The 26,487-nt window shown below is 35.9% G+C and overlaps 1 protein-coding gene across 4 annotated transcripts in view; it reads left to right on the top strand.

Moving 5' to 3' along the window:
* The window catches only part of Erbb4 (erb-b2 receptor tyrosine kinase 4), a 1,076,693-nt gene that overhangs the window by 1,034,274 nt on the left and 15,932 nt on the right, over positions 1-26,487 (top strand). For all 4 annotated transcript variants that reach the window (XM_006495692.4, XM_006495693.4, NM_010154.2 and 1 more), the window contains exons 24-25: positions 1,108-1,205; positions 2,615-2,785. In XM_006495692.4, the coding sequence (XP_006495755.1) occupies positions 1,108-1,205; positions 2,615-2,785 (269 nt within the window). The remainder of the gene's footprint in view (positions 1-1,107; positions 1,206-2,614; positions 2,786-26,487) is intronic.

Raw genomic sequence — 26,487 nt, 5'->3', positions numbered from 1 at the left:
TTGTTTACTCCATGACCTGGGAGAGAGCTTAAAAACATCCCTATGTTATATGATAATTTGATCCTATAACCAGCATCAGATGTTATCTGAATACCCCAATGTGATGACGGAAAGGCAGGCAAACATTTTGCCTTATTAGACAAAGCATATACAATGTTTCACCTTTGTTTTTCTCTCTTCCCCTGGAGAGTTTATGCTTTAGAAAAGGATCATTTGGCAAGGAAATCAAAGCAAGCTGGGCGCTGTTATTCTTGTCATCTCATCAGCTAAACAGAGCATAGGCAGTTAAGATCCATTTTCTCTGAACTCCCAGCTAAAGAAGACTACCTACCTTGAAAACTAGTATTTTTATTCTGGGAAAGCTAATTCTAAGATAAATGTAATGAGGATTGTTGAACACACATTATAAATCATGTTCCATTTTCCTTCCAAACAGGAACAAACCTGCCAAAAGGAGTTGCTATCAAATTCCCCATTTTCAATCTTTTGTACTACAGTGCTATGATGAGAAGCAAATATTTCCTACCATGTACTCTTGATCTGAAACTTCATTTTCTATCTCTGCAGCCATCAAAGAATGCTTTAAGGACATTATCTTAACACTCCAAAACAAGAACAACAAAATCTGAGGTTCTAAAATTTCCCATGGTTAGCTTAAAAGCTATTTTCCAAGCTAAAAAAAAATTGAGTTTGACTCAGAATGAAAATTGGGGATCATGTAAAGATGGGTCAGCAGTTAGGAGCTTTTGTTGCTCTTGCAGAAAACACAAATTTAGCTTTCAATGCCTACGTCAGGCGATTCACAATCACCTGCAACTCCAACTTCAGGGGATCCAATGCCCTTTTCTGGCTTCTGTGTACCTGCCCTCATATGCCCATACCCACACATAGAAACAATTAAAAATAATTGAATTTAAAAAATGTTATTTATAGTATATTGCATTTTGTGACAAATGTCAATTAATTGAGTTACAGCATAGTTCACTTCTTTCTCTAGTTTTGTTTTGCATATATATATATACATATATATATATCCCCATATTTCCCCAAACTTCAACTTTACTAATTATTACATACACTAATATTTTACTGTGTATTAATCTCCAGGTTGGATGATCGATGCTGACAGCAGACCTAAATTCAAAGAACTGGCTGCTGAGTTTTCAAGAATGGCTAGAGACCCTCAAAGATACCTAGTTATTCAGGTTAGTTATTTTGATGTTGCTTTTAAGAGTCTCTAATAACAAACTCTATTTAAACTTTGCAACTTTGAAAACATCCAGCAATAAAGTGACCATGTGAAAGAACTTGTGAAGTCATGAAACTGAATATGGTTCTATATATGTCTATGAGACAAAGCAGGCTCAGAAAAGCAAATGCTATATGTTCTCTCTCATATGCATAACCCACATGCATACATATACACATATACATGGTATAGGCCACAAAACTAGGAAGAGATGATTAGAAAGGAAAAAGGTTTCAAGGGAAAGGTAAACTACAAAAGAGGCTAATAGAATACATATGACAGAGAAATGGAAAGACTATTTCAGAAGGAAAGGGCTAAACAGCCAGAGGAGAGGAGTACCAGAAGATGATAAACCAAAATAATGTATGTATGTCCTTTCTATCATAACACTATAACAAAATCTGTACGTTCATATGTTAATTTAAAAAGTACATGTGGATTGTTTTATCAGGCGAGGTGCATAGTATCTAAGCAATAACTCAATTTAAACGAATTGATGCCTAACTAAACCAAAGAACAATCCAAAAGATAGTTGGCATTCAACACCAAAAACCAAGTGGACTGGCTTATTTATTTAATATAATAATTTCTCTGTGCTGATTTTCACCTAAAGCCTACACAGTTGTACCTTGAAGAATCTTAATTATCTTTCCTTGCTGAAGGGAACCTTTATCTTTAAATAGACTAACATAAAGACAAAAGCCAAACAGTAGACGATAATGGTTTTTTAGTCACTTTCCTACAAATTAATTTTCATAAACTGACATATTTACCAAATGTAACAAACTTTGGAAAAAGGAAAACTATTCAGGACATGATAAACTGAACAGAGCTTCGCAGAGGTTTTTATGTCTTTCACACCCATATATGCTCTATAGGTCACTGTACTGTGATTTTAAATGCCATCACTTTGACAATGATGCCATTAAACTACAAGACAAACTATGGACGTCTGTCCCAGCTAAGCAGGATAGTTGGAACATGTTGAATTAAAAACTGATGTCAAATGTCTCTTATTGTCTGTTCTTAATCCATACCCCTCCTTGATAGTGAACTGTTATTCTCAGATCTGAAGTAGATTTTACCAACCTTAAAACATACACAGCACCTGGCAGCTACATTCTTTCTGTTGTTGTTCTTACAATTATCACATTCTTCTATTATATTTCTTTATCATACCTTTTTATTATCTAACTGTAGTATAGGATTCTTTTTGGATGGTAGTTATGCTAAGACCATTTTTTTTTTAAATGAGCACATGAATTCTCTAGCCATTTGGTTTTCTACTGTATAAAGTAACTATTGAAACCACATGTTATGGAGGAAGGAATAATGATTGTGGTTATCTCATGGGCAATCTTTCAGGGTGATGATCGTATGAAGCTTCCCAGTCCAAATGACAGCAAATTCTTCCAGAATCTCTTGGATGAAGAGGATTTGGAAGACATGATGGATGCTGAGGAATATTTGGTCCCCCAGGCTTTCAACATACCTCCTCCCATCTACACATCCAGAACAAGAATTGACTCCAATAGGGTAAGAACTAATTATACACAAGTACCATGATACTTCTGAGAAACAAATTTGTATGCATGGATTGTAAAGCATAAAATTTTCCATAGAACTATATAGTTTATTATAGCAATTTCTATATTAAAAGCACAGTACAGACAAAAGATATGCCAAGATAACCACAGATATAGTTAAATTTAGAACTTAAGTATTGACAATACAATACGTACCCTGAGATATCACCATTTAGATAGAAATTATCTTATTCATCTTAAATTAAACGCATTTTAATTTCTAAAAAACAAAGTGATAAAATTGTGTTAATATTGTAATAAAAATTCTTACCTACTAGGCTTTCCACTGATCTTTATTTAAAATATGGTAACCTGTATTAATCAATACTAGTACAACTTTTTTCACTCATTGAAGAAACATTTTTTTCTAAGTGAAATACAAACATTAAAAAGTATGTGAGCCTTTAAACCACATCAATCATATTTAGAAACCCGGCGAATCTTTACTAAGACATTGATTTAAGTTTTAGCAGAAGCTTTTGAGAAGCATTTGCATTTCAAATATTAAACCCACTTTATGAGAGTACTAGTTTTTCACTAAATGTGGTCAAGCCCATGTATCTATTTTTAAAGATTCACTTTTCAGTACCAGAGAGATGGCACTTATGCGTGTGCAGTGCTTTGAGTTCAGTTCCCAGAATACAAGTCAGGCAGGTGAAATTCCAGCTTCCTGTAATCAAGCGCCATCTTCTTGTGTCTGTAAGCAGCTGCACCTAGGTGCTTAAACGCATATACATTCATTTTAATAAAATAAAATGAACCTTATTTAAATATTTTAATTAAAAACCACCTGTCATCCATTCAACACATAATTGCCTCTATACAGGAAATGTTAGCATACATTATAGATTCAAGAAATTTCCATGCAATTTATGTTTTCTGAACATATGCAGGCATCCTGATAGCAAGGAACTGAAACCAACATGAATGACCCTCAACAGATGAATAAATAACAAAAAACGTGCTACATAAAAGAATATTAATCAGCTATAAAGAAAAATAAAATCACTAAATTTTCAGAAAGATACACTTAAAAATTATATTAAATGAACTAGAAAAACTCAGAAAGAAATAAGAAAGAAAGAAAGAAAGAAAGAAAGAAAGAAAGAAAGAAAGAAAGAAAGAAAGGAAGGAAGGAAGGAAGGAAGGAAGGAAGGAAGGAAGGAAGGAAGGAAGGAAGGAAGGAAGGAAGAAAGGAAGGAAAGAAGAAAGGAAGGAAAGAAGGAAGGAAGATAGACAAACTATGGTGCTATGTGTTCAACATGTGGGGACCCTAGCGTGCAATTTGATATGTAAGTGTGTATTAAAGAGATGCAAATGAAGGATAAAATTTAGGCAGGCCATCAAAAGAGGGTACAATTTTGTGACAAGACATGATTTTGGCAAAATGGCCTAGTGTGTAAGCAGGTTACTCAGACAACCTGAAAGTTTTTTTCCTGTGAGGTAATTAGAAGTACATGATTTGATTAATTTCGTAACATGTCCAGGTTAATAAAATAGCTACCAAGACATAGAATTGACATACAGTTTGGCCAGTGCTACAGTAAATTACTTGGCCCTTATAAAGTGTGGATATATAATGAGTTTAAGTCTACATTCAATTTCTTCCACGTATAAGATGCAAACATGAGGGTTAATTGTTTTCTAGAAAGCAACTTTCTGCTTTAGTCTCTTCATCTCAAAGCATTGCCACGGAAGCAAAACAAAATGGCTTAGCTTTCTTGGCCATAAGCTTAAGGGAAACTTCAAGTTTCCAGTCATTCTCAAAAATGGAAGTCGCTTTATCTCAAATTGACAGAAATAATAAAATGACATCTAGCTTTTACTATTCAACGCATGTATAGATTAACAACTCTCAGCTGAATGACAACTCAATGAAGTTATCTTATTATTATCACATCTTACAAACAAGAAACCTGTCACACAGACACAAAGTGATAAGCCTGGTGTCCCATGGCTAGCCAGTAAAAGACCAGAGTTCTTATATAGGCCTTTTATCTCTCATCCAATATTCTTTTACTTCAAAAGTACAAATTTATTTCCATGGTGTGTTTGTTATTCTTGGTATTAACCTCAGTATCTGGGACTTGTCAGTAAATTTACCTCATAATTTTCTCATAAAATGCAACTCATCTCAATTACATCTTTGAAACTTTTTCCTATGTTTGAAAGACTGGTTGTGTAAAGGCAGAATGAAGCCAGGCTTGTAAGCACACCTATAATCTCAATGCTGGGGAGGCTGAGGCAGGAGGATTTTGTGAAGTCAATGCCAATCAGGGTTAGTAGTGATTCCAATCTCTGCCTAGCTAAATAGTGAGATCTTATCTCAAAAACTAAACAAAAGAAAAACAAATTAGAATAGTAAGAAAGAAGAGAGGGATAGGAGGGAGGAACAAAGAAGAGAGGGGATAAGTGGGAGGGACCACACATCCAAACCACGGTTTACTTTTCTTTGTGCTGGAAAAAAAAACAAACAAACAAACAAAAAAACATAATTGTAATCCGACCTGAAAAAATTTTATACCCCAATAGGAGCAGATAATTTAAAGGTTGAAAATTCTAATTCATAAGCCAGATGGTGGTGGTACACACCTTTAATCCCATCACTAGAGAGACAGAGGAGGGAGGATCTCTGAATACTAGGCTGTCCTGCTCTACAGAGTGAGTTCTAGGACACACAAGGCTACAGAGAGAAGAGAAAAAAAAACAAAAAAAACAACAACAACAAAAAAAAAACCAACAGCGACAACAACAATAACAAAACCTCTTTGGAACAAAATGAATTCATAGATTGTGAATATCAATCTTTGGGGAGGTAGGAAAGTCTGTAGCCATGACAGGGGTCACTACCTCCCCTCTCTATATAGCAAAAACTGACCAAATATCACTAATACATTTAATGTTCTAAAAGACAAATTCATCACTTTTCATTTCAATAATCGATTTTCAAGAAGAGTTTTATTTCTTAACGTGAAATGCCATCATGATATCAAGATTACGGCATGGTTCTTTGTCTTCTTAATAAGGATTCTCAAATTCTTAGGTTTTGTTCATTTTAATTTGTAATGCTTAATTCAAGGAATTCTTAATAACAGTTTGATCTAACTAAAGAGCACTCGACACAGGAGGGATCTCATGGGGACGCCCTGACCTTTAGGCCTCCTGTCTTGTGCTGCATTTTGATTTGCTACGTGCACACTCCTTTTTTAAGGTTTCAGTGTCAGGAAAAGGAATTATACTTATTTTGGGAGCATTAATTTGTGTGTGTGTGTGCATATATGTATGCATTCATGTGCACACACACACACACACACACACACACACACACACACACACACACACACATTCCATGTTGTACCTGTGGAAATTCAGGGATACACTCAGCTGATGTTTTCACTCTCCACCTTATTTCAGACAAGCTCTTTTGTCCACTTTTGTGTATGCAAATCTAACTGGCCTGTGATTCTCCTTTCTCCAGCTCACATCTCACCATAGGAGTGCTACGGTTATAAGCACATGCTGTTGGATCTGGTTTTACCTTGGTTCTGTGATCCCAACTCAGCCCCTCGTGCTTTCATAATAAATATTTTACCTACTGAGCCATTTCCCTGACCCATGAAAGATCTTGGTCCTTTAAATTGTCCTAATTTTAAATATCTGGTTTTATATAACTCTTATTTCAGCTTATAACATGTTACAAGTATTATTTCCATCCTTGTCTACAGTGTTGCTACATTATTTCATAGTTATTTCAACTTTACTTTCTGTGCTCAAGTTATATAATAAGGGACAATGTTTAAAGTGAAGAAGAGTGGAAAGCTTATAAACATATTTGATAACTATTAACTAGCAAATATTCAGTTTTTTAATTCAAAATGAACATATATATACATACATATATATATACATATATGTATACATATATGTATATATATATATATATTCTGTCTCTTTCTATAGCATTATTTTCTCATTTTTAAATTAACAACTGTACCCATCTATGTGAGTGACAGTCAATTAACTTTAGAACCACATTTTCTCTAGTAACAGGCCAATAAACATTAATGTCTTCTAGAATGACACAATTTTTATTTTTACTTTGTTATTTATCCCTAACATAATTACAGATACATTCTTATTAAGCTGGAGAACTCATGACAAGCCTGTTGATGTGTTCACTCTTTAATTCCGTGTATGTTTCCCAACATCAAACAAATTATTAAAGCAATCTCTTCTGTAATGTGATAGATTGCTTGAAATTTCACAAGTGGTCCAGCAAGATGTTTCAGCGGGGTATGGGCCTTGCCATCAGGCCTGTTGAACTGATTTGAATTCCCAAACCTACATACATGGTAGAAACGAACCTATTCCTGCAAGTTGTGCTTTAACCCTCATGTGTGCACTGTGACCCATACAGGTATTCACACACAAAATAAGTAAATTTTAAAACTGTAAATTTTAAACCCACATATATTTTGATAAATTATAACCTTAAGATAATGAGTAAAATAATAATACAATGCTGACATTTGTCCAGACTGCTAGTAAAAATAAATTAAAGAAACACTAGACAATTGTCATCTAATTTATAACTGGTGCTATTATCATGAGATATAACTGTAAAATGATCTTAAATATTTTTACCAAAATGATGTGCCCATTGCATGTGCTCTAATATTATGTAAACAAGAGAACATAAAAAGCCATTTAACTTCAGCAATCCTTAGCTCCCTACATCCGTAGACCAGTGTTTAGGGCTGAAGTCATTTGCTACCTGCTTCAGGATGGGCTTCCACTTTCTTTCTCTTAATGATAATATGATTAAAATAAACTAATTTGTGGGCTGGAGACATGTCTCATTAATTAAGATCACATGCTGCTATGCTAGAAAAGCTAAGTTACGTTCCTGGCACCTACAGGTATCTTACAACTAGCTGTAATTCCAGCTCCAGGGGATTTGATGACTCTGACTTCCAAGGGCCCTTTACGCCTTCACTCATAGCCACATAAACAAGTGCAGAACACACATGACCATACAAAATTTAAAATAATAAAATAAGTTAATTAACTAAAATAAGTTGGAAATCAGACATGATATTACAGAACCAGTTCAGGGCATGTTGGCATGTTGGGTGTGGTGGTCACATGATTTAATCAGGTTCATGTCACTTTCTTTAGTCATAAGGATGCTGAACTGAACTATATATTAGCTCCTCACATTAAAATTACTTTATAATAGATCAGCATTTTGAGAAATTATACTTCAGACATATGCACGTTTTATTTTGTTGTGAGGACTATTTCATTGGAAAATGCTCCAAAGCCTGCTGAGTTATGTCATTATGCAACCATCCTCCTTCAGGGATGGGCTAGAGGAGAGAGAAACCTTCAGACACAAGGAAGCATAGCTCTATGACATGGCAGGGAGGAGTTAGGTGACATAACAAGGTTACTCCTGTTGCAATTTACCAAGGATCAATATTAATTCTAACAATAGCTGCTTCTGGAGGACAAATGACTATAGTCTCGGGATATTGGTTTTACATTTTGTCTAAGATCTATCAATGTTTCCTGCAGTTTATCCTTGACAAGAGGCTTGAGGTTTTTGTTTGGTTTTAATCTATTAAGCCCGATGTAGTAGCTCTTCTTACTAGATTCCATACCTTTTTTTTTTTTTTTTGTCTCATGTAGTCTTTACTCAACAGCTAATCCTCTTAAAATTTTCAGTATACTGTAGTAAGAGTAAACAAGTCGATATATTTGAATCAGAATTAATAAAATAATACATTTGAATATTTGTCATAGATTTGGCACTGCAGTGGACAGGGAGAATAGAGTTAGGAGAGGATGTACTGTCTGCAGAATCTTGGTCTAGTTGAGGACATTGTATAGGAGAGAAACATCGGATATTGTAGTGAAAAGGTAAAACAATCCAAATCAAGATGAGAGGTTAAAGGAAGCCATTTTAGCCATGTCTTTCTGAAGGAGTATCATGTTCAGAGCAGGGTTAGATGGGAAATGAAACAAATCAAAAGGTCGACGTAAGGTGAGACATATGCGTGCTAGTTATTTTACCATCTTAATTTTTAGAACATTTTTACATTGTGCAGGTTTGAGAACTGTATCATCAGACAAGGACATGTCCTGTCTTCCATTTTTTACATTTTCTTCCCAGTGACAAACTTGGCTTTTAAAGGATCCTGCTCCCCTCTGAAGGTTTCAACTCAAAGCAAAAGTCTTTTCGGCCTCTATGCAAAGCACTTTAGAAATTCCCTTCTTTTTCTCTTGCTCCAACTCTGATTCAGACTTCATTGCTTCACAGAGAGCACTGCATGCCTTGCTCAGTATGTAGATCTAGTATTTAGATTGTTTCAAAAGACTTTGATTTTTCTTTTTTTTTCTTTTTTGTTTTTTCCTTTCTTCTTCTCTCTCCCTCCCTTCCTTCCTTCCCTCCTTTCTTTTCCCCTTTCATCCTTCCTTCTTTCTGTCTATTGTTAAAGATCAAACCCAGGATACTGAGACTTGTAGGCAGGTTGTCTACCAATGAGCTACAGCCACAGGCAGTGATAGTATTTTGTACTTATATAGTATTTCTTCTTTAAAAACTTAATATGTTCTTATATTGTACCAAAAAGACCAACAATATTAATGATGTATGCCAGTACCTAAGCTTTTATTGACACAAATTTCTTTCTCTTCCCTTTGTTCATTCCTCATTTTTCTTTTTCATCATCTCCTTTTTCTTCTCCACCTCTTTTCTCCTGCTTCAATTTTAGAGTACATTTTCGTATTCTTTTCATCAGTGGAAAAATTTGAATGGTATATATTTCATTAGATCTCTCCTTATTTGGTATATAATCCTATTGTCATTGTTAATAACCATTGAACATCATTTATACTAGAAATGCCTTTTCCATTCCACTTGACTGGTCATTGCAATTTGCTTTTTTGCAGCTCACACACAAAAAGCTAACCAGAACTGCAGGCATTAGCAGCACATGCCTCACAAAATCTTTATCTGTTGGAATTTTCTGTGTTAGTATGGAAAAATGGATGGTTTGGTTTTTAGAAATGCCATTTATATTGTGTTTATAAAAAGATAAAGAGGAGAGGAATATGTTTTGATGGAGGTGTAGTTAAGTATGGGTTGGGGGTGCTTCAGCGGGGCCCATGCTGTGACATCCCTTCCCCTTGAGGGATCAGCCACATGATGGTATAGTATAGAATAGAGTTTATTCAGGGCATGTGGAGGGGGTTAAGAGGGTAGTAGAGACAGAGAAAGATGTGCGCGCGTGCGCGCGCACACACACACACACACAGAGGGTGGGGAAGAGGAGTAGAAGGCTGACTTGGAGAGAAGGGGATAGAGGAATGGGGACAGGGGAAGTAGGAGCATAGGACAAAGCAAGAGCGAGTGGAGGGGGCAAGCAGCCCCTTTTTTAGTGAGTCAGGCACACCTGGTTGTTGCCAGGTAACTGTGGGGCAGAGCTTAATTAACCAAAATGTTAACAGTCTCTCCAATAGATGTAATATAAAATTCCATTTCTTTTCTTTCCAAGTTTTTGGGAATTCTGGAAATATCAAGAACTCTTGATCTGTCTGATTTTATATTAACTATATATTTAAACCTGAAACATTTCATCCACAAACTTGAGGAAGAAAATATGCTGATTGTTAATACCAAAAGTACTTTAAGAATAAATTAAAATGCATTAGTTTCTGTTTATCAAATTCCATATTCTTACATAGCCATATTCTCATTATTTAACATCATCAGGCTTTTTTTTTTTACAATAACCTCCTCACAGTCTCTCTTCTCTCCCTTTCTGCTTCCTGACCCTCTCTTTGTCTTCAAGTATGATTTCCTCTAGAAAGTTAATTTCCCTAGAAATCCTCTGAACAAAAATGTAAACTGTGCTGTTAGTCCTCAGCACTGTTACAGAGAATAATTCTCATCCCAGAAGTTTACATGATCATATTATGAGGTACATGCATAAGGTATTAAGAGACATTCTAGTACAACTTTTTCATTTTATGGAGGTGCAAACTAACACTGGCAAAGCAGACATCTGCAGCCCACTGTCCTTGCTTTCACGAGTTGGGTGCAGGGCCTTTACTCCAATCTCTTGGATCTTAATCCAGTATTCCATCTTTGATTGGTTCTGTTAGTTTGTTTTAGCTGGTGAAAGCCATGGATGTCTTGATTTTACTTCCAGTCTAATGAGATTTAGTATCAACTGGCTTAAAAGGCTCCTGCTGGGAGTGCAATGAGAAGCCAGAGCCCCTGCTGCTGTTTGCCTCCTCTGTTTATGCTTCCAAGAGACTCCCTGTAATCAAGAGTTAATGGTTTAGGGAGATCAAATGGAATTGATAAAGCCAAAATTGAAGAATAAAAGCAGAGCAAACAGTGTCTGCATTTGAAATCAGTAATGACATACTTGACAATAAAATGATCTTTACAAGTTTAGTAGATGTATCAAAATCTCCAAATGCAAATCTAAATATTACTACTGTTTATTGATCACTTATTTATGTTTTAAATCTACTCAGAATTTATACATAGATTACCCTTTACCTTCACAACACAATAGAGAGCAATACTATTCCCTTATTGGCCATAATAGAAAATATGGAGAGACTGGCAGCTGCTATGGTGAATAGTGAGATTTGAAAGCAAATCTCACTTGTCTGGAGTTAGTGCTTTTAATTCTCCTCTTTCATTAGTAAAAGAAAAGGAAAATCAAGTTACCATCACCAACAAGCAATGCGTAAATTGTAAGAATTAGCCTACATATTAAAAGAACTCATTACAAACTAATACGTTTCTTTTATTTTTAAGAATGGTATGTTTTTACAAAAACATTTTCACTCTAGCCTACAAAGTCATATTTTGAAAAGAATACCATCTCTTCTTTCCATCCTGCAAGAGGCAATACAATTATAAAGTCATAGAATCACTCGTCTTGTGATGGCCACCTCTGTAAGTGATGGCTGATTACTGTTCTAAGGTTACAGAACATGCTGTCATATAGCACATTTTACTTTCCTTAAAGAATGTTAATTGTCCAATGGCTGAACTCCCAATCACCTAGCTGACCTGGTAACTTCATTAAGAGTTTAGCTATTCAAAAGCCAAACCACTGTCAGGTCCCATGATACCAAATGTGTCACATGAGCTGCTTGTAAGAGAGAGAAGTTCACTTCAAGAGCACCTGATGCTTGTCACTGATAACAACCTTTCAGTGTAGAATTTGGGATAGTGTTAAACATAGTCCTACAAGAGAGTCAACACATGCAATAGACACACTGAGTTTCAGTGAGGGTCTGGATTTAAAGCACATTTCAATGGTATTCATAAAACTATTTTACAGTTAGTGAGTGTTAACAGCCACAAAACCTATCAACAACCAAAATAAATTTCTTCTCTTTATTGTTAAAGAATATCAGAACTCAAAAGGGAAACAAAGAGTATAAAGAGACATCCAGAACAGATACATAGATTTATGACATAAATGAATGTGTTATCTAAGCCATTTAGATGTTTATGTTTTAGAATGTTACCAGATTCATAGCTCGATCCTAAATTACTGGACACATCTCATTAAGAAGTCTATTCTTCATAGCATAACACCTAAGCAAGATCATTAGCAATTTCTTCACTTCTCATATAATGAAACTGGGACATTATCATTAACTTCTTATTCAGATTTTTTGAAGGTTATTTCAAATCTGCCTTTGTCTGCCAGAGCTCCCTGTCTGGTCCAGCCGGCTATGCTGATTGGTTCTGCACAGGCTTGAGAAAGTGTTGTTCTATTTCCTTCTCAATAAGTATTGATGGCATTTTGAGAGGTTCAGAATATCCTTTGATTACTCCATGAAATGGAACAGAGAAGATGGCAGTCGGTCGTAGGGGGCAGGCTTGCTCATCAACTTTCCTTTGTGCAGTTTCTGTACTTGACCATCCCCTAATCATAAGCACCTTGTGGCTCTGTTCTTTCTCATTCTCACCTGTGTCAATGAGAAAAGCTCCCTTCTCAATTCAGACTTTTGACATACCAGAATGTTCTAAACAGAGGCTAATTTTACTCTGTGGCTTTCACTGTAAATGAATGGCTGTGGACCAGCCTTTCATTACACTAAAGCAAAAGCTAAATTGAGAGACCACCACATCACTGTGGTAGAATTTCCAAATACAAAGATCATAGTACTTGCTTCAAAACATTGTAGATTGGGTGAAATAAGTACAGCAAATCAAACAGGGAAACAAATTGGCAATTCAATCCACAACCAATTTGTTTGGATTTTTCAAAAAAATGATCATAGCCATTATTTAATAACATACTTAATTGATTCTTCAGGGGAAAATAATGCTTCATATTCTCCACATCGAAATATCGAAATGTACATAATTCATCTTCACTGAAGGCCTGATGGAGCCTATTTTCAGTTGGAGCCAGGTGCTGTGGTTCGGTATGAGAAAGATACGCTATTGGATATTCCCAAGTTGAAATGAAGAATTCATTCTTTTACTCTTAGTAATTGTGTATATTTATAAGAGTGTGTGATTACTCAAAGACAGAATAATAACACGTGGTACAGTTTGACTGGCACTTACTTGTCTCAAGTACTATATAAGGGCTGTGTACTCATTAGTTTGTTTAATCTCCTGAACTCCTGAAAATTTTGCTATAGTTTTTATCCATTTGCCACTTATTTTACCACACAATTTCTTAATGTTTACTATTGTGAGCTATCTACTATCTACTATATCATCTATTTTGCATATTTTAAAATTGAGGCATAGCTATGAAATGATAGGGGCAAACATCCTGCCTTAAAGGCTTCCAGGGACTGTGCCTTACCAGAATGCACATCACCTCTCATGTTGCCTCTGAGATTCCTTTGTTGGGTTATCACCACTATCAAGTCAATTCTGAGTACTCTTTCTCAGCCCTGGAGATCATTTTCAAGCCTTGGAATATTCTAAGCTAATCACCTACTGCCCCTCCGCAGCCAGTATTCAGGAATATTAAAGAGGGATGTATCAGGGAAGAATGATATTATTTATTTATTTTTATGTGTATGGGTGTTTTGACTACATGTATATCTTTTTACCACATGTGTGCAGTACCCATGGAGGAGAGGAGGGATATTAGATCCCCAGGGTCTAGAACTATCATAATTAGGGTTTGTATTGCTATAAAGAAACATTATAACCACAGGAACTCTTATAAAGGAAAATATTTAATTGGGACTCTCTTACAGTTCAGAGGTTTAGTTCATTCTTGTCATGGAGGAGAAACACAGCAACATGCAGGCAGACATGGTGCTGGAAAGGAGCTGAGAGTTCTACATATGGATCAACAAGCAGAAGGAAAAGAATGAAACATATTTCCTCCAACAAGGCTACATACACCTACACCAACAAAACCACACCTCCTAATTAGTGTCACTCTCTATTAATCATTGGTGGCCAATGTCTCTCAAAGGATTAGAAGACTTGTAGATGTTTATGCATTGTCATGTGTGTTCTGGGAATCCTAACTGGATACCCCATGCTCTTCAGAGAAATCCATGCTCTTCAGCACTGAGCCATCTCTTCAGTTCTTCAGTGTATAATTTTGGCTTCTTGAACATTTGAATCATCATATTCTTCATGATAGTAGTGGTCTTCAAGGGATTTTCTTAGTAAGAACTCTTAAATCTATCAATACAGAAATATCTCCATTACCACTCCTAAGTTATGATGATTTTAGGCACATAACAACAAAAACCTTCTTCAGTTGGTAATATATTCATTAAATAATCATTAAGGGAACTGCTATGTATTTAGTTCTTCTAGGACTGCATCTAACCTTGCCCTGAAAAATGTTGACAAATAAGCAAGTAGCCAATAAAACACAATAAGCAAGTGTCACGCTTGGGACAAGGAGAATGCATAAGGAACTATTGAATGAAGTGAGCTTTATAATGAGAGGACAACATTTTGGCTTCTGGTAAGACAATTCTCACAGCATTTTAATATCTGAGCTAATGTGGAGAGGGAAGGAATTTGAGGAATACTATGGGGAGTTTAACAAAAGTAATGGTTTTGAAATAGGTCTGTGGGATCCTGATATTCATTGAATAATATAGCATGAGAGGGGAATGTCAAGTTTTCTAACCCTGCAAGGGGACAAATGTTAGCATCATAGATTAGAGCGTAAAATAAGATGAGTAGAATAAGAAAATGAGTGGATGTTTTGGAATTTAAATAGACATCGTTACTAGACTGCCAGAATGTATACCTAGAGCAGCAATGAAGCTGTCAGGAGTGGGAAACCAATTGTGTGTTGGTTCAGGGCACTTACGTTACTAGTCCTTCTTAACTTCTTAGCATAACATAGAGCTAGCAGAAAGCCAAATACAGTAAAATCCTGAGCCAGATCGAGAAGCAAAATTTTCTTGGGTATAAAATGTACTGGGAACAGTTTATAGAAGCAATTTAGTATACTTAATTTTATTTCAACTTGCTTTGTTTTTCTACATGGTGAGATGAGATACCTGACTGCCCAGATTTAAATACGAATCCAGTACAGGCTAGCTTGTATAAGCCTGGACTTTTAGCTACTCAGTTTATTGTTCTACAAACTGTGGATAAAGACCATATGTACCAGAGAATATGTGAGGTGCCAGAGCAATTATATTTATAGGATATCTTGAATTAACAGCTCGGTAACTATTTTTTCTTTCTCTTCCTGCAACCACATTTCCTCACAGAGTGCATTTGCTCTCACCTCTTTCTTGACTTACACAATCTCCCTCTTTCATCTCTCCAATAACAAAAGTAATTCACACTAAGACTTTGTGAATTGATAGATATGATTGAAGACAGAAAGGATGGACTAGGTTGAGAGATCACATTGTAGAGAATACAGACTCCTATTCAACTCCTTCTCTTCATTGTCTGCCTGGGTCGACTCTATTTCCTTACAGATTCAAATTGCCCTTTGCATCACATATTGGAATTTCCCTTCTCATCTGAAGGCTTGGACCCGTATGTTAAATTATCTACTAACTACTCAAACACTCAGGATTTAAAGTGTTTTAACAAAGAAATTAATTGTCTCTTGGGAATGATTTTAGTCTACTTACAATAACAGGTTTTCTGTTTTATTGTAATTTTCAGATTAAATTGAGAGACACTAAGAGACCACCAGTCAGTCCATAGACACTCTTAATAAAGAGAAAGGCTACGCAAAGAACAGAGTGTGCAAGCATGTTTTGAGGAGAATTGTGACTAGGGCTTGAATAAGCGCTGTGTTGAGACAATGAAACAGACTAATAAAGATCCAGTAAACTTAAGGACTCCTCAAGATGGAAAATATGGCATTGTAGAGGTTTCTCCTTGGATGTGTAATGCTTCTGCCCCAGTATAGGAACTGTGAACAAATGAGAGAAGACAAGAGAAAGCAAAGGTGAGAATGTACATCAGTTATAAATAAAATTTTAAAAAATCAGTACAGAAGTAGTAAGAAATAAAGGCTACCTGGAGGATCAACACAGTAATTAATCAGATGTTAAATGATCTACCTACTTACTTTTATGTACTTACATAAATATGAGTGCTGTGTTCTTATTATGGGCAGAATAATATGCTAGGTTATTTACATACATTCTTACAAAGTATACTGCTAACATGAACATAAAACATCTTTACCTCATTTTAGGTTTAAAATATTTTAAGATTCAGATTGTGAATAGCTTGTGATACATCTGATAATATGTAGTAAGTAACTCAAGATTGCAATCCAAATTTACATTCATTCAAGGCACATACCAGAAAATGTAAGAGATCTAGAAACTGATATCCTGAAAGGGATGCAAAGGAAATGATAAACTTTGAGAAAGGTATGGTGGTGAAGCAAAAGACTATGGTCAGAGAAAGAAATTATTTTTCTTCACATTCATAATGGGAGTTTCGGTGCTGTTCAGGTGATAATCATGTGATACTTAAAGTGTAACTGAGATCCTTTCAAAGTCATGAAGAACACTCCAAAACACTGGCACTTATCCAGAAATGACTGTGCTCTTGTGAGTAGACATGAGCAATCCTGATAGGACATTGCTTCCAAAGACTGTAGAGAATACTCAGGTGGGTAATGGCCTGTGATAGAGTAAGTTAACATAAGACTCATAATGGGAAGGGATTGGAGTGATTTTGGAAAGCTGTGATCTAAAATCTTGATACTGGCTCAGAAAAATCATAGAATAAATGTTCTCCACTAGAGAGAGTAGGCAAGGAAGGCCCTGTATGTGCAAGGTGGCTACCAAAAGACATGTGAGATCGCTAAGGCACAAATGCAGCAAACATTTCCATAAACAGGGAGTCCACAAATCTGGGTTTTCTATAAACAGACGCTCTTGAGTTTTTGAGTAAAGTCTAAATAAAAGATATCAGTCTGGGGAGATAGCTCAGTGGTTAAGAATACTTGCTCCTCTTTCCAAGGATATAATATGAGTTTATTTCCCAGCATCCTGATGGAGTGGCTCATAAAAGACAGTAGCTCTAGCTTCAGACAACTCTGGTTTCTACAGACTACCACACATATGTGGCATGTGCACAGCGGGTGCTGCACACATGCACAGATAAAAATAAAGATTTGTTTTTAAGAAGGAAAAGAATACAAAATTTTCACCGTTTCTGTTGCAAACTTAATGAAATCATCAAGCCATGGGAACTGGAGTCTCGGTTATTACAGAGCCCTGGGAAGATCTTCTCATTGAAGAGCTGAAAGCCTCAGCATTCCTGCTTAAGGGTAAAACCCCTGTGGGTCAAAAGAATGTGAAAACCAGGGGAAAAGTCTAGAGAGAATTAATGTGCATCTGTTTTCAAATCACATGTTACTGAGCACTTCCTTTCAGACATCTGATATTTAGAAGCTCAAGATGGATGGCGTGGACTCTGGAAGTTTAATATAATAACAAAGAACCCTTTATTTATAACATTTCCTTCCTCCCTCCTGGAGACAGCATGGTCCTGCACATTTTAAAATTTTATTTGTGGGCTGATAAACATTTTATGAGTGCTCACCTGACTTATGTTCTGGATGATCTTACTGCTTGCTTTTGCTCTTCTCTTGGTCAGAATTTCCAGGCAGGAGCATATAAAGGTGTTGCAGAGCAAATAATTTACAGGCTGGATTTGTGCCGTGCTCTCTCAGACAGATCTCCTCCTGCATAATTGGCAACCAGTTTGATTCTGGAAGACCCCAGACAGTAGAATCTCCAAAACTGTGGCCAGTTGCTAATATCTATTCTAATTGCTTTCACTTGAACCTAGGTCACCATTAAATAGGCATTTTATAGATAACTCACAGAAATGATCAAAATCCTCTCTTCTATGTGTTACTTTGGACAAGGACATCTAAATTTATCCATCCCAAGTTGAACTACTTGTTATTTTTTATTTATTGTTGCTGTTTAGATACCAATAGAAGAAACTGGATAAAAGATATACTGACATAACTGGTTAGTTAATCTATTTAAGGAACTTGTCTCAAATATAATCATGATGAGGTAAATACATTAGTTAAATTTCATCAATATTTATCAAGAAAGGCAATAACCTACTATGCGATTTTATTCATAGACTAAGTGTTAATATTTTCTTTTTTCCAAGATATCTATATCTGGCCTTAAATCTTCCCTTAATATAAGATAAATAAAGCCAAGTATTGTAGGTAGTACTTGACTATAATCTCAGAACTCAGAAGACAAAGTCAGGAGAGTCATAAGTTTAAGGCAAGTCTGGGTTATAGAGCAGTTTACAGAATAGCCTGGACTTTAGAGAGATACCCCATCTGAAGAAACAACAGCCATAAAAAATGGATTATAGATAGTATTTATGCTAATTATATGCTTTCAAAAAGTGGCTAGGAAATATTCTAGGAGCTTACTTTATCTGGTAGGCACTTGCGGGCTGTTCCTAGTCACTAGTAGAAAGGATGGGGTAAAGCTATATGTATGAAAAGTACCTAATGCCTTTTCTAGCTTTTCCAACGCCAGCTTTTTATCAGATTATAGCAATGTCACAAATTCCAGTGCTGCTCTATGAATTGGCTACTTTCTAAGTTTTAACTTTCTTAAAAAATGTTAATTGAACTTTTAAATGCTTCCGATCTTAATTTTATCACAAAGTAACCAATAAAAATTGTTTTTCAATAAGACACAGACACAAACCCTACATGGTATTCTGTGTGTGTGTGTGTTTATCTATCATCTATATATCTATCTAATATTTATTAAATATCTATCTACTATCTACTATCTATCATCTATCTGTCTGTCTGTCTATCTATCTATCTATCTATCTATCTATCTATCTATCTATCTATCTATCATCTATGTCTCTGTGTTTTTCAAAGTGTCAGTTCTCTGAAAAGACTGGCACTCACATGGAAGAAAAATTCCATCCAAACATTTGTGCAGTGCTACCGACTTCTCCTTGGACTGTTGACAATGTTTCAGTGTGAGTTCTGAGACATATCTCATTAAGAATCTGTCTGCGTGCTTTCAGCTGTTCAGTAGAAGTGATTCAAAAAAAAATGATAGCCAATATGCTCTCTACAGAAGTGGGAATTTCTAGTGAATGGGTTCTACCGACTCTGGCCCTTATCATACAAAAGGGGGAAAATTTAGTAAAGAATTGATTTCTGCTTATTATAGTCTCAACTGTTAGATCACCCTGTTACATTATTTTAGTTTGTAAAGCATGTTGGTGTTAGTCATCAAATACACACTTCCTTGTGTTCACATGGCCAGAAAATTTAAGGACTCTCACCCATATGTGTGCACCGTGAGAAACAAAACATGTTTAGCTTTTAAGTGAATATATTTCAATGACACTAAATGATGGATTACTCAATGTGCAGTCGGCTTCAGTGACTTATCACTACTTTATTTATATCAATATTCCAAATATTTTAAAAGTTCTTTCAAGTGATATTTGTGATTGAGACTTTATTTATTTATTTATTTATTTATTTATTTATTTATTTATTTGTTTGTTTGTTTGTTTATTTGAAAAGTAATCCCTACCCCTCCTGAACTCACTGAAGCTGTAGTCATCTGCACAAGAATCGCACAAAGTCAGGCCCATTCACATGTGATCTGAGCTGGAAAGGAAACAATGAGGCCCCATCCCTACCTCAGAGACTATTGGAAATTAATGGCTGTAGGAATGGAGGCTGTCATTCTCCTCGATGGCACAGCTGCTGATAAGTTACCTTGACACCAGCAAATGACCTCCCTTCATGTCTATGTAACAAACTTTGTATTTAGTGGGCCACATACCAAAAGAAAGGCATGTGAGCAAATGGGGGACTTCAGTGAGAGAGGGAGAGGCATGAGAGGGGATGAGTAGTAGAAAATTCATCATATAACTATGTGAATCTATCAAAACTATACAATGAAAAGTAGACTTAAATACACTACAAATGGTTTCCACCACCAAGAAGAAGCACCTTAATAACGCTGCTGCTAATGACGACAATGATGATAGCAGCTGCCCCTGTCACATAACCTTGTGCCAATCGGTATAAGTACTTTCACCCTCATCTACAAAAATGTATATTCATCTGTTCTGCATCACCTAGTATGATTTTTGTATGTGTGATACATAAGAAAATCCAGCACTCGGCTCAATTTTCTTTTATTTCAGAAAAAAAAAATCCATACTGGTTTCACCCTTCTATGCTATCACTTAACTTGTTCATGCAAATTTGAGATGTACATGAATATAGAAAACCAACCAGATAGGAAATTATTAATCCTATTGTGCAGATAAGCACACCAAGTTTGGGGAAAGGCTCTTGGCTGGTGGTGAGGTTCTTCAGCATCAATGCTTTCCGTAGGTAAGCACTCTTCTTTTGCAGCTAGTCAAGTCCCTTACTTGAAGCACACACTATAGTTTTATTGGCTTGCATCAAATATCCTATATACTATCCAACCATGATAATATATAGATGTATATATACCTATATATTACTTAAAATATAAGATATAAATACTTAACATGTAAAATATGCACCATAGTGTGGAAATGTTAGTTGTGTGGAAATTACAGAGACAGGATTATTTTATATCTACTGATAGCCTCTTTATCCTCACTGTCTGTCTTCCCTGTTATTCTTAATTAACAATGCATATCCTTTGGTAATAAAACCTGAGTTTCCTATGTCTCCAATTCACTCAGAAATATAAAGGTGCCTTAGGAAGTGTTATTATCTCTTTTCTTGCCACATAGCAAGAATATTTTGTTTTTGCTATTAGAGTGAAAGTTTTAAACAATTATTTTAGTAACAGTAAATGTGCTGAATGGGATATTATCATGATGTATCTGTGGATTCAACTGGCCAATTGGCTATTTAGAATTAACTATAGTATATGTGAAACTTCTGATTTCAAAGGTGTTTTAAATAACACATGACTGAATAAGTGGTATCTGTGTTAGTTATTTTCTATTGCTGTGAAAAAACACCATAACCAAATCAGTTTATAAAAGAAAGCATTTAACTGGGGGCTCATGGTTCCAGAGAGTTATAGTCCATGACCATCATGGCGGTGAGCATGTCAACAGCAGGCAGGCACGGTGCTTGAACAGTAGCTGAAAGCTTTCATCTGATCTACAAGCAGAAGGCAAAGAGAGCTAACTGGAAATGGTATTGGCTTTAGAAACTTCAAAGCCTGGCCTCATCAATATACCTTCCCAAGAAGTTCTACAAACTGGAGACCAAGCACCAAAACATATGAGCCTAGGAGCTCAATAGTCATTCAATCACGACACTGTACTTGAGATTATGTTTCACCAGAATCATGTATACATTTGTGTTTATGTGCCTTCCTTTCCAGTCACCTCTTCCTATGTTGTTAACTGATGTCTAGTATATCTTCATCTGGCCATTCTCCTGGTTCTGTACTGAGTACCGTGTTATAAATAAAACATTAGCGCACATCCTCTTCTAAATGAACTTAGAGCTTATGTTCATTTCCTTTCCAGTTGCTGTGATAAAATATCCTGGCAAAAGTTACTTAAGGGAGAAAGGGTATGCTTAACTTACAATTCCAATTTATAGTTAATTATTGTGGGCCAATTAAGGGGGTAGGAAATTAAAAAAAAACCCAGTTAAACCACATCTGTAGTCAAGATCTCAGGGTAATGAATTAATACATGCATGCTAGTACTTAGTTCATTTTTTTTTCTGCCAGGGGAATGATATATGCACAATGAGCAGCTCTTCATCCTAAGACCAAACTCATCTAGACAATCCCTGACTGAGCTGCTTCCTTGGTGATACTCTCTCTCTCTCTCTCTCTCTCTCTTTCTCTCTCTCTTCCCCTCCCTCCCTCTCTCTCTACTCAACAGTTAAAGCCAACCATCACATTGCAAAACAAAGAAACAAAAATAAAATCCATACAAAGGAAAGCTGGAATACAGTTGATAAGTTATTCCCTGAGACAAATAATGATTTCTTGGTAAATATTTGATGAATCAAAAAATAAATGTAATCAGGATAAAGATAAGTTCCCATGTGGCTAATATGAAATCAAGACAAAGAAGCTAGCCAGAAAGATAAAGAGAATAGAATCTGGAGAGATACTTGAGGGAAAGAGAAGTGATCTGTAGAGATCTGCTGATTTGCTACTTTATTTAGATGGAGGCTTGTGTGAGGGGTGTTGGAAAGGGAAGGTTGGAAAATTGGCAATGATTGCAATTACCAATGGCCTTCAATGCCGACACAATGGAATTTCATTTAACCTGGGGGCAAGAGGAGTGGTTGCAGTTTTGCAAACACACAAAGTAACTGATGTGAAAAGAATGCCTAAAACAAGATCAGCAAGAATGTTATTACAGTGCTCTAGTCAACAAAGGATAACATAATTAAGATTATTACAATGCCAGGCTTCTCTAGTGAATTCTGGCTTACCCAGTTCCCCTGCTACAAGTAATAATACTTTCCTTTACCCCCAAGTAATGATTAAGATGGTAAATTATCTGTCTCTTTAACCACAATAGAAAGATGAAGAAAGTGTCTGGATTTAGCGGTTAGAAGACATTTTTAAAAATAGATGCTCAAATCTGAGGAGTAAGGTAGAGGAGAAATCTAAGAAAACATTGAGATATCTGATTTGCAAAAATGGATGAGTTGTGATGAATATCAATCATTAACTGAAGAGACAAATAGATTTGATTTGTGAGGAAATGGCCATTTCTGCTAGGGATTACAATTTTGGAAATGCTATAGGATAATTCAATGGAGATACAGGTCAGTTGCAGATAATAATGTGGGAATTAGCAGCCAATAGTCCAGTGTTATCTAAAAGTAGGTCCACCATGAAACAGGAACCCTAGTTTAAGAAACTCTTAGGCATTAATTGAAAAAGCAAACAGATTCTTTTTGACAGAGAAGCTGAGTCCCTGAACAGGGCAAATAAGATGTTCATAACTGCAAGAGGCCCATAACAGTGTACTTGGAATGGGTGGACAATATAGTCATACTTCATACAGAAGTCAAAGATAGATGAGCTTAGAAGCCTTTCATAGACTGACAAAGGTTTCATGAACCTAAAATTGAGTAACCAACCTTGGTGAGAAAACGAATGGTGAGGACCTTGTCATCTCTGGAGTCCCAGCTGACTCCACCTCTGACTCAAGTATGATCTAAGGATCAGGTAGACTGTTTATTCCCTAAATTGAGTTGTAAAAGTTGTTTTTCTACTCAGACTCATTGAAATTTTCTTGTTAGTTAGTAGCCATCTGATCTCCAGGAACATAACTTGCTCTCTCTATAACCCTGGCAGAAAATAGCGTGTGTGAGTGTGTCACCGCTGGCATCCATGTCAGACTTAAATTATGCTGTCTAGTTTATTTTAGGTCTGCTTTATTTTTGGTTTATTTCTTTTTATTATTGAAAGACAAAAATGTTAACTGTTTTAGAACTTGAAAGGAAATTATTATATCCCTCATCCTGACCAATATAGTTGACTTTAGAAGTAAGAAATATTGGTCTATTTTTTCCCCGTGAATTCCAGGAAATTCCAGAGTGGCTATTCCATGAATAACTGCAGGAATGCTTTGAACATTTTTTCATCTCACATTTTATATGTAGGAGAGAGAGAGAGAGAGAGAGAGAGAGAGAGAGAGAGAGAGAGAGAGAGAGAGAGAGAGAGAGAGAGAGAGAGAACGAACTGTTCGGACTTCTGTGAACAAGTAGGTCTTAGGGAAAGTATTTTTCTCTTGGGGTACTGCCTTCAATCTGATATTCATTTTGCTCAGATCCGTTGTAAATACCAGCCTGTTTCTATGAAATGTAAGTGGTGTTTGCTCTGGGCTAGTGGGACAGCCATGCACTGTTTGCTCTGTCAGGAGCTCTCTTGGAGTAGCCGCTGTACATTATTCAGATCGGCTCCCAGGAAGCAGCTGTCCTAATTCCAGGTGGACCTAGAGAAACCTTTTTACACACAGCCACAGCTGTGCCACCTGGTAGCTTAAAGAGCAGTAGGCAGGTGAATGAACCATTGTTACAAATTCACTTTTTATCTGGCAAACACGTTGCAGAAGCCAGCATAACTGGAGGTATTTCCAATGTGGTTGACATTGAAATGATGTGAACACAGCAAGGAAATCATTGTCTGGGCTGAGTGGAAATGCTTGTGTGCTGCCAACAGTTATCATTTAGAACAAGGAATGGAATTGACATGCCAAAACAAGCATTATAACATTTGCAGTTCCAGTAACTCTATTACTTATCCTATTCTACTTTTAAGATAATCCATGTCTTCCATATATTTTTACATTCTCCTGCATATATTCTAGTGATGCAAATACTGCAATTGTAGTTTTTATATATACATACATATGTATATGCATATATATATATATATATATATATAATGCTTTGTAATGTAGCTAAAAAGAAGGCCGAACATTTCATAGTCTGTTATCTTGCAATCAAATAAGATAACTTTAAAAACCATAAATATGTATTAGTAAGTGGGGCTCCTATGTGGTTTAATGAATCATATTTGCCAATAAACATATTCATGTGTGAAAATAAAGCAAAAAAAAAAAAAAAAAACCTAAGCTAACATGAGCAATGTTATAAGAGAAAATGGTTGAGTGGGTTCAGTGGGCCTCTCCTACTGTGTGAACTGACAGTATCATCAGTTTATCCTAAACCAGCTAGCACTTTTGTATTTGCATAAGCTAGTAGCTATTGAGAAAACAGTTCATCATTGCAACCTTTGTCTAGAAATAAAAACAGAAGAAAGGGGAAGGAAGGAAGGAAGAAAGGAAGGAAGGAAGGAAAAGGGGGAGGAAGGAGAGAGGTAAAGGGGGAACGAGGAAGTGAGGAGAAAGCTAGGAAAAGGATTATTATAAATAATTTTATTCATTCTCACCACTGTTAGAAAAGATCTGAGGTTAGGTAACTTAGATGAGGCAAGTTAGCTGACAATTTTAAAAGACAAGTCACTATGAACCAAGCTCTGTTTGAGCAACAATTGCTGCATTCGATCATGGCAGATCACCACAGTGGTGGAGTATGTGCAACAGGGAGAGATTACATGATCAGACCAGAAGAAAGAGCAAGAGGAGAATCCACCTTGCTCTTTTAATAATAACTTTTCTTGCAAGAACTAATTGATGGATCTCAGAAGAATCAAGAACAAAGATAAACTTCCCACAGGTCTTAACCTCTTAAAGTCCCCAGTACCTAGGAATTACCCACCACACTAAAAATGGAGCCTGCACACAAAATCTTACTTGACATAGTCAAGATGCAAAATACAACATCAAACAGACAAACAGAATTAGCACTGACATGATGGCAAAGAGAAAATCTCTAAATGATTACTAATCTTAAGAGAGATGGAACATACCTTGTTCTTTACCTTGTGAAAAAGCTAAGAAATGTTGACTCCAATGTAAATTTTTTCTTCATGCCCTTTCATTTTTGACTGTATTAATAATATTTTTAAACTGCCTTATGTAATAGTTCCTGGAGCAATGACACAAAGCGAAAGGGGATGGTGTGAAATTTTCAGTTTTACTGGATTGATTCATTTAGTAATGAACATTTTAAAGTTATATCTTATAATTTATTATATCTTATAAATTATTTGGAGACACTATAGTAATAAAATGATAGGTAGTAAGTACTTGATCTATCGATCATAGACTGGTGGTATATAGATAATAAATGGATGCTAAATAATAAATAGGTAAATAAATGTATAGATATGTAGTAGATGACAATAGAATATATATGTATACCTAAAATCACAGATAACTAGACTGATTAATTCAGCAGTTGAAATATCAGTAAGCCTCTCCCATATGGGTACATTTTAGAAGGCTTTCCCCAAGTACGTGGACTTGCAAGGAAGGCTGAGTGTTACAGCTGTATGTCAGGAATTGCAGACAATGCAAAAACACTTTCTCTGAGTTGATATCTGACCTGTGAAAAAGTGGAAATGCCCACCAGACTGTTAAGCTTGCATGCCCTAGAGGATAAAAGGTTGAAAATCCATAATAGTTACTATGTGGAAGTGTCTAGGCAATAAATTAGTGCTGATGGATTAACGATGTCTTACAGACACATTTTCAGATAG

The sequence above is a fragment of the Mus musculus genome, chromosome 1 (genome assembly GCF_000001635.26).
Source record: "Mus musculus strain C57BL/6J chromosome 1, GRCm38.p6 C57BL/6J".
NCBI lineage: Eukaryota > Metazoa > Chordata > Mammalia > Rodentia > Muridae > Mus > Mus musculus.
Note: the sequence above shows the minus strand (reverse complement) of the source record. Positions and strands in the feature narration are given on the sequence as shown.